Below are 10,029 nucleotides of genomic sequence, written 5' to 3' on the forward strand. Positions count from 1 at the left end.
AAAGTTGTTGGTTCCGACTGCGATATCCTACGCAGGTGTAGAAACTGCCTTCCTGTACATTCAATGGCCGTCAATGGATGACAATCAATGCCGGTCGGTGATTGGCATTAGATAGCGGAACCAGCGTTGCCAGATTTTTTTAAAGAATATCGGTATCAAGGGTATTAAAAAATCGGTATTTATCGGTATTTACTATTAATTTAATTTTATATTATAGCCGGTTTTTGAAAGCGAAAATTTTAACGATGATGACGCCTGGGATTTGAAGGGAATTGCTTTGTATGACGGCTTTCTCAGTCTTAAAGCACTTTTTATTTTTTTTTAATATAATTTTTAAAATTATCGTTGTTCTCAAGTGGTGATCAAAATTGTGACCAAGTAGTGTTTTTTTCTTCAATTAAATATCTTTAAATGAAACCAAAATATGGAAAACGACTAAACCATTGACAATAACGACAAACAATATTTTCCCTTGAAAAAAGCCACAACCTATGGCCGAAATGTCGGGCTGATTAAAGAGCCTAATTTATATAAATTCAGGCTTTTTAGGGTAGATTACATCGTAGTCGTGCAGTGTTTTAAGACTGAGAATGCTGTTAATCAAAGCAAAATTTCAGCTTTTGAACTGTGATCGAAAAATTCCGGATGAAAACCCCGGGGAATGTTTGAATTAGCTTCTCAAAGGAGCTGAAAGAACATCCAGAGAAAGACGAATGAAGCTCTCTTGGATGAAGTTCGAGAAAAGCTGGGAAAACCTCCGGGAAACTTCCAAGACACGAATTTAGAAACTTGTGGCGTAAATTTAAATAAATTATCGGAAAAATAATCGGATATCACATCCAAAGGAAGCCAGAAAAGTTTCGGAAACCGGCAGTAAATTTCCAGAAGTACCCATTTCCAGGGAAAGCCAGAAGAAGCTTGGAAAAACCTTCCAATAGAAGTCGAACAAAAAACCTTTGGCTTATGGTCAAACTTTCAGAAGAAGACCAAAGAAATTTCCGGGAGAATTAATTGAACTTCCTGGAGAAGACGAAAGAAATTTCCTGGAGATGCTGGCAGAAACTTCCTAAGGTAAATTGGAAGAAACATCTGAAGAAAGTCGGAAGCCAGAATGCTTACAGAACAGCCGTAAGAAACAAGGACATTATTCCGAATGAAAAAGATTCCTAGGGGATGTTCTAATGATCCGGAATTTTTTTTTCTGATATTCAAAAAAACATCCCTGAAGACTCCGAAGTTTACCTGAACTTTTCGGAACATTCCTGAAATGCAGGAATGGAATATTTCATAATTCCTCGAAATTCCTTAAAAGTTCTTGTAATTTTCCTGAAATTAGGAGCTGTTTTGGAGTTCTCTGGACTTTCTTGGAAATTAGGAAATCTCTTAAGTGCTCTCACAATTTTCATTTTTATAATTTCAGCAATTTCATTGAAATTAATTGATCTGCCCTGATGTTCTCTGACTTCACTAAAGTTCCTGAAAACCATTAAATTTCCCTGAAGTTCTTTGGACTTGTGAAGTTTCCAAAATATTTATGATGTTTCCTTAAGGGGAAGCTTACCGGCCCGAAAATAAAAAAAATATTTTCGGTACATTTTTATTTCTTTAAAAATATTGGGAAAAAATATCAAAAATCAAAGCAAATCAGTTTGTTCCTTAGATTTTTGTCAAAAATTACATGTAAAATTTTTTTTCTATCTCATCATGAAAAAAAAAAATGGACTCTCAGCAAAACCGAAAAGTCGATGTTTTGTGGTTTTTTGAGTCCAACTTTATGCCATAAAGACTTATAAAAAATGTTTTTGCACGTGAATTTTCTTTGAAAAATTAAAAAAATATGTGATTTTCTTAGAATTTTGATATCTTTTTCCAATATTTTTAGAAAAATCAAAACGTAATTATTTTTTTCGGAGCAGTGAGCTTCCCCTTAAGTTCATTGAAGTTCGCTGGACAATTCTGAACTTTCCGGGTTTTTTTAATTTTAAGAGAAGTTAATGAATCTTTAATTTATCGAAACTTACACAAAAGTCCGGACTTTTCTGAAGTTTCAGAACTTCTTAAATGTGCCTGCAGCTAGTGTGGGTCCACAATAAAAATATGATAGCATCCTTGAAGCTCCGGGAAAGTAAAAAAAACTGGCGGGAGAAGATGAAAGAATCATTCGAGCGAAGGCTGAAGAAGCTTCCAAGGTAAGGTGGAAGAAAATTCCAGGGAAACACAAAACTGGACAAAACTTTAGGAAGTTTAAAAATTAATAAAAACTTCCGGAAGTAAAATAAAGTTTAAAAAATATTTCTCGATTGCCTAGGAATTATCGGAAAGAGCCATTGACTATTTATCAAAAACGGTGAGAAAATGCAAACATTAGTCGAAAGAGTATCAAGCATAAGGCATGTTAGAGATGATTGTTTAGAATTTTGAAGGCTCAAAAAATATGAGGTATTCAAAAAGATACAAGTCTCTCACAAAAATTTTCTCCGAAATTCGAGCCCGGGCAGGCAATAATAATTTTGATTTTTAAAAAAAAAAACGGTATAAATCGGTATAAAATTTTACAAATCGGTATTCTGAGGAACCTTATCTGTATATCGGTATATAGTTTGGAAATCGGTATAAATACCGATAAATCGGTATATCTGGCAACACTGAGCGGAACAGAGCCCGGCGTTAAATAAAGTAACGAAGGAGAATTGAATATGTTTATCCACCTAAGTCATACTTTGACGTAAAAATCTAGTCTATGGTTTTGAATTGCAACTCTGTGATACCTACGTACATGGAACAAAAATGACACGGAAAAACCATTGATTTTCAAATAAAATTGCGCTATTGGAAAAACGAATGAAACGTATCTTTTTTCCTAGCCACCTGTTCTCCGAAATATGTATCTTATTTTATTTATTTATTTTTATTACAGCATTTCACATTAACGCTCTTGGGTCATTCATGACTTGTCCGGGGGTGAGATTTGAACTCGTGACTTTGGCGTGGGAGGTATGGATGCTAACCACTACGCTGGGGTCATCGGTGATCATCACTTTTTGCCAGTGGTGGGAGTTTGGTAAAGATAGATGATCAACCCGATTCGTACCTTCCTCAAAGTTGTCCTTGCTCGCTTTCTACTCTATATATAAAATTTTCACACTGCCGTACTCTAACTGAACTATCAACTCTATACTTTCATCTATCGTATAAAAATTATCACTTTAGCCTGTTACTTGAAATTATCATCTTCAACTGTATAGAGATTGCTGAGGTTTATCGTACGCATACTACGTCACGTATACGTATACGCAAAATGCTTTCATCAGGAAAAAAACTTCATAGCGGAATTTTTTTTTCTGATGAAAACAAATCACTGACACAATAACACATTAGCAATCTCTATTTGATAGCGTATACACGGCAAATGAGAACGTCCAAAATTTGAGTTTAGTTTACTCAAATCGCAGAAATAGCAGGAACTCAGCGATGAGTAAATTTTAAAATAGACAAGTAGCAATAGACTGAGTGAATCCAATCTTTACTTTTCTCATATTTGGGATTTATTACTGGACAAACGTGGAGATACCTGGAAAAACATTAGGTAAATTTACTCATCGCTGAGTTCCTGCACCTTATGTGATTTATGAATAAAATAAACTCAAAATTGGGTCGTTATCATTCGCCGTGTATGCGGCCGATTATCACGCTATTTCAAAACTACCCAAATTTGGGTAGAATCCACCAATGTCGATGTTGTTCATTTGTCAACTTGTAACTTCCAACACAGTCTACCCATTTTTCGGTAGGTTCAGTTTTGACTGATCTGACTGGATTCTACCCAAATTTGAGTAGTTTTGAAATAGCGTGTACTGTGATCGCATACAATATATATATAGGGGAGAAAGGGGTAGATTTTAGGCAAGTGTTGCGTAACATAATTAATGAACGCTCCCCAATGCACGTAGATTTACTAAAGCTTTCTAGATTATATTTTTTGGCGACTATCACACATCTGGAAATTGCATCTTACGTTTACTGCATCCAAATTACTTGAAACAGTGCATTTCCCAACATTCTTCGAATAAGCCAAGTCAACCGCCAAACAAGACACTGCTCTAACCTGCTCACTGGTTGTGTTTTTATTGTGTAATTCTGTTTGTTTTTTCATCTTTCAACCTTCTCGCTCACCATCATAAATCTCTTCTTTAGTTTTTATAAGCTCGTTATTTATGACCTTCCCAGTGTTTCTCTTTCGCACTTTCAATCGTTTTGTCATAGGAAACTGGCATAAACAAAGAGTGCCAAAGCGAGCAGACCCGGCATAAGGATATGCGCGCCTTTCTTGGGCCTTGTGCCGCGTTCCAACCGATTTCGATTTTTGTTTATTTCTCATTTAATTCTACCGGGCCGGGGCAGCATCAGCATCTCGCGTGATTTCCACAACCTAATTTTGGCTATCATAATAAAGCACTTAAAAATCATTATTTCCTCGAGGTTTTTATGTATATACCTCACATTGGCCGCGTCTGTTGCCCTCCATTTCGTTCCGGTTTATGGTTATTCAGCTTGTAGAATTCTAAATTAAAGCTGCTTGGTAATCGGATTAAACTTTTCGATGATAATGATGATGGCCACGATAAAGATGATGTCTCCGTCGTACGATTTTGGCACGTTCAAGGCCGCATGTATTTGAAAACCTCGTTGTGAGCAGTTGCCTGAGGAAGGCCAGCCAAATTCGTTGAATATAAGTTTTGTGGATTGAACGGCACTTCCGGAAATGTCTACTCAATCTTTTTTGATTTATTATAAACATTGTGATTTTTTATTTACTTAACATAATACTTTATTTTCTATGCTTGCACCGGGATTTCATCGAAATTGTTTTTTGTGTGTTTCTGAAAGTTTGTGAATAATTAATTAAAACCAAACTTTTACAAACTGGCAACACTGCTGAAAACTTACAGACTTCCTCAGCTTGCAAGCAGCAGGAAAATGACTCTGCTTATCCTTGAAACGAGTCTGTTCGGGCGTGTTTCAGCAGCAGTTTATGCGCGTAATTAAACGCCCATAATGGAGCTATAAAAAAGACTGTGTGCGTTTGTGTACTTAACGCGTGTCCCATCTTATGACAAGATTCACCGCCATCAACTGGCTTGGAAAAACGTTTCCCCTCCTGCGCTGCCATTCGTTCGTTGGTGTCAGTTGGCCGCCCCGAAATTGCTGCTTGAGCAATGATAATTACGGCCCCTCGGCTGGGCTCAGAACTGCCATTCAACTGCAATTAACGAGTGTTAACTGATTTTTATCTCTGTTCCGTTCCAGGTGTGGTTCCAGAATCGGCGTACCAAATGGCGCAAGAAACATGCGGCCGAAATGGCAACCGCCAAGCGGAAACAGGAAGAGCTAGGCGATGGTGATGGAGACTGCAGTGAACCAATGGACTCGGACTCGGAAAGTTTAGACCTGGTCGATACCGGCAGCAGCAGTCGGAAGCGCTGCAGGATGGAGGATGATATGAGGCATTAGTATAAGGGACGGGTTTGCTGCTGAATAGCTTGTTGAGTTTGAACTTTCCATTGCTGTGATCAGAGGATTGGAACATTTTGTTTTTTTTTTCAACGTTATAGAAAAGAGAATCTTTTACAGTAGCGCCTTTTACAACAATAATTTTCTGGAGTTATATGAACCTCTGACATTCCCAGATCTAGTTACCGGTAGTGACTCTCGTCGAACCGGAGTGAACCCACTGTATAAATTTATGAGAATTAATATAAAAAGGCATTTTACACGAGGCCAACTAACAAGCTGAGCATAAACTCATGAATTCGCAGATGAAATTAAAGAGCAAAAATCGAATTTACTATACATTAATTTAACTGAAACTAATTTTAGAGTACGTCAAGAATTGAATAGGTAAAGTGAAGTGTGAAACAAAATCGAGCGCTAGGAGATCTGAATGAATGTGGTTTTAAAGATGTGATCCATAGTAATTAAAACTGTATTAAATGACGTTTTTAAATGACGTTGTGGCTACTGATCTAAATCCTTTTGCACAGTGAGATAAGGATGCTTTTGGAATGGTACTCTGCTCATTTTTTAGCAAAAAAAAAATCAGACTTCAATACATTCCAGCGTAAGTTTATATAAAATAATTATTTATTACCAGAGGAACCACTATAGCAAGCGTAATTAGTATTGTTGAGTAAAATAAGACCGACCGTTTGATGTAAAGATGATTTCAATGGGAAATAATTATAGATGGACGCAAAGAAAACGCATTCAGCGATGTAAAAAGTTTGAATTCTCAGTATTTAAATAAATTTCCTTAAGTCATAGTGATTAATATCCAATTATTAGTACTTCATGATAAATTAATAAATCAAAAAGCTAACACGAAACCATCTGTAAAACTTGTATAAGTTTAATAAAGAAATGAAACAAACAATGAAACAGTAAAGCCTGTGTTTTGCCAGTGTGTGAAAGAACCGTACCTAACGATGACAAAAATGAGCAATGAGGCAGAGCATTGGGTCAGCCACGTGCTGTTGACACTTCATCAAAGCAATGTCAGCTATTTTATGAAAAATTGATGAGCATGACAACGTCGCTGATTCAATTCTCCGTTATGACACCCTCTCCTGTTATATGCAAACATGAACGAGTTCACCCCTACGCGTCACGTGACACATGTGGCATACGTTTGTTTGGCTCAGTAGGTAGGTATGGAAAATTTATAGTTATCTTTTAGCACTGATATGTTCTCATGTCGCTGAGCGCAAAGAGAGGGTTCTTGTATGCAAATAGTTTTCACTGGACACTTACTGCCGCTATTAGCATAAAAGTCAAATTTCATGTAATCTGTAATCTTTTTCGAGATAATAATTCTGTCAACGTCCATGATTTTCGTTAAAAAAATGTAATTACTATCGGTAAACCAACATGTTCGACATTTAAATACTGTAGAACACTTTTTCTTTTTGATAGCTAAAATTTTAAATGAAGGGCACTTATTTAGAATTTGTTTAACTGGCACCCCTACACAGGTACGTTACCCAACTAAAATTTTCAGCTTTTTAGTCAAGTTTTTCAGCGATGTGCTGTAAAGTAGCTGAAAAAAGCTGCAGATACAGCTACAAGCAGTAACTAGCAAAATAGGTTTGGAGAGCGTTTACCCAGCTTTTTCACAACCATTATTCAACTTGTCAGTCGCAGTCAATAAATGCAAATGTTACTTATATGCACATATTAATCAAGTTTCAACTTGTACCTGCAAAACAAAGCTAATAAAGTGTTAACTCAATTACTCAAACCATCAATTGTACACAACCAACCAGTCTTGCTGAATAACATAAACATCAAAAATGCTTTTTCAACAACTAAACAACCTGCACTCAGCTAACAAACTATGTTAGCGCATTTTTACAGTCAATTAGGTTTATATTTGCCGTTTTACAACTTTATTATGCTTCTTTACAAAACTGAATTAACTAGTCAAGGAAAGTGATTGCAACAAAAACTATCTTGTAGTCTAACGTCGAAGATATGATTCTGCTTTGAACATTTATTTTTGTGCATAGGGTTTTGATTTAATTTTGGTCCAACCAAGCACAGCTCACACTTTACCTTTTTTTTTTGAGCCCATTTTTTACACAAAAAAAAGTAGAAGGGTCTGTGCCAAGGGGCACGAATGGAAGCTTCACGTAGGACCGCTAGTGGATGGAACAAATGTGAACATTTAGTTCTTTTAATTGATCAATCATCAATTATCTTAACTCCTTCCGTTTTTTATTTGTAAATGTATCAGATTTGTAGTATTTATTTCAACTTGAGTATTTTCGATTCATCTACCCGACTTTAAAAGGTGTATTTGATTTTTTTGTTATTTACGAATTTTTAAGTTTTGTGCATTTTGGTATTAAAGTGTATTCAATTCACCCCTCACAGGATTTCCTTCCGAATTATATGAATGGGGCGGGGCGGAATGTATCATTTGTGCAGAATATGTAAAAAAGGAGGGACTTCGAGAGATTGAACTCGTGAGAGCTAATTTTCTCACAAATTTGATTTTATTGGCTTGCTGGGGACTGAATATTCACCCAAAGCTAATTATTCCCACTTCTCTCAAATTCTATATTGATTTTTAACACTTCCTACCAGCTTGTTCTGGAAAATTGTCGGATGATGATTAATCTCACCAATACATTTAGGCCTACAATTCCACACCTTCTATAGACAGGTTGAGCCTTGATAGCTAGCTGATTGCGGGAACTGATGACCTTGATGTCCAAATAATACTCTTAACAAATTTATGGTGGTCCTGAAAAGGACCGTTTTTAGTGATGGTTGAGTAATGCTGAGCTGAGCACGACGAGCTACTGATTCCGATCCTAGCGGTGAGACTTCTTCTTCCTTCTCTATGGTTGCTCATATGAACTCTGCAGCTCGCTACTTGCAGGCAGCCTTTCGTTGTTGTTGTTGTTGTTGTTGTTGAAAGCACTCCTGCTGCTGCTGCTGCTGCTGCTGCTACTGCTGCTGCTACTACTGCTGCTGCTGGACTGGACACCACCACTTACGGTGATTGAATGAGCACCGTTCAGTGAGACCGCATCGAATTCGATTTTTAAGTCTGTGTTAGGGAATGCACTGTTTTCAGACATTCAGTGATAATTTTGATCACCGTTGTAACAGTTGAACATTTGATATTTTTCAATAGTGACCTATTGAAAATTAACTAAGTGTTCATTTTAGCAGATTGTTAGATAAATTTGCAATCGTTTGGCTTGTTTAGAATTAAAATCTATCTGCTATTGGTCGAAACCTGACCTCTTTTCGTAATGCTGTGCATTTTGGTTTCTTGAAATTGCGTGGATTCTTTAGATCCTGTGGAAATCTATCTAGCCCTGATGTATGTGTTGGTAGAGGGAAAAATGTAAACTTTGCGGGAGACGATGTCTTAACACTCGAAAGCAATTTTGTGAAATATGAAGTAAAACAAATCCTAGCTAGTTCTGCTTGATGATTTTGTTTGATTTTATTTATTTGTTAAGGCGCCGGGAGATACCTGCTAACGATTTGTTTTTTATGATAACTCCTTACTTGAAAACAGGCAAAAACTCACAAACAGGCTGCTTTTTCATGGTATACAGTGTGATGATTCAATAATCAATAAATTATCTCAACATTTAGTGGCAAACCATTCATATATTTTGGTAACATGCAAAAAATTCTATAATCCACATTAAATTGCATATGTAAGCGCCGATTGAAACAATCTTTTCGACGTCACTACAAGGGTGATTGATTAAACGAAAGAAACGAATCGTGCCTACAATTCCACACCTTCTATAGATAGGTTGAGCCTTGATAGCTAGCTGCTTGCGGGAACTGATGACCTTTATCAATGTCCAAATAATACTCTTTAACAAATTTTTGGTGGCCCTGAAAAGGACCGTTTTGTAGTGATGGTTGAGTAATTCTGAGCTGGGTGTTCAACACGGATGAGGCTGTCGAGCTGTATGTCGTTTTGAGCGAGGGTGCCACGCTTGGCATAGATGACCGACCCGCAGCGACTCACAAAGAGCTACTGATTCCGATCCATAGCATAGCGGTGCAGCTTCTTCCTTCTTTAATGGTTGCTTATGTGGGCTCTGCAGTTCGCTGCTTGCAGACAGCCTTTCGTTGTTACTGGAGAACAATTTTCAACGCCACACGCCGAAAGCACTGCTACTGCTGCTACTGCTGCTACTAATTTCGACGACCAAACACCACCACACAGTGGTATGATCGTTGGGAGCGTGTGGTTCTGAGTATGGCGATGAGTGTGCAAAATATTACGCAATTCCATCCTTCCTATTCGCACGCGCCCGAGGATCGGAGGCGAATGCCACTTCGACTTGTTTCGTCTACTTACTACTCTCTGACGAGTTTAATTGTACTTTCCACACAATTATACTAATGCAAAAGTGGTACAAGCATCGGATGCTCTCAATTAATAACTGTGGAAGTGCATCTAGAACACTAAGTTGAGAGCACGCAAAAAGCTAA

The 10,029-nt window shown here is 37.2% G+C and overlaps 1 protein-coding gene across 1 annotated transcript in view; it reads left to right on the forward strand.

The window, feature by feature from the left end:
- The window catches only part of HGTX, a gene marked incomplete at its 5' end in the record, with an annotated part of 65,104 nt that extends 59,110 nt beyond the window's left edge, over window positions 1-5,994 (forward strand). The window contains one exon of the mRNA XM_065234949.1: window positions 5,308-5,994. Within this exon, the coding sequence (XP_065091021.1) occupies window positions 5,308-5,511 (204 nt within the window). The remainder of the gene's footprint in view (window positions 1-5,307) is intronic.
- Between the last annotated feature and the right edge of the window lie 4,035 nt (window positions 5,995-10,029).

The sequence above is a fragment of the Ochlerotatus camptorhynchus genome, unplaced genomic scaffold (assembly GCF_037179485.1).
Source record: "Ochlerotatus camptorhynchus isolate MF236.1 unplaced genomic scaffold, CSIRO-AGI_Acam_v1.1 ptg000448l, whole genome shotgun sequence".
Taxonomy (NCBI): domain Eukaryota; kingdom Metazoa; phylum Arthropoda; class Insecta; order Diptera; family Culicidae; genus Ochlerotatus; species Ochlerotatus camptorhynchus.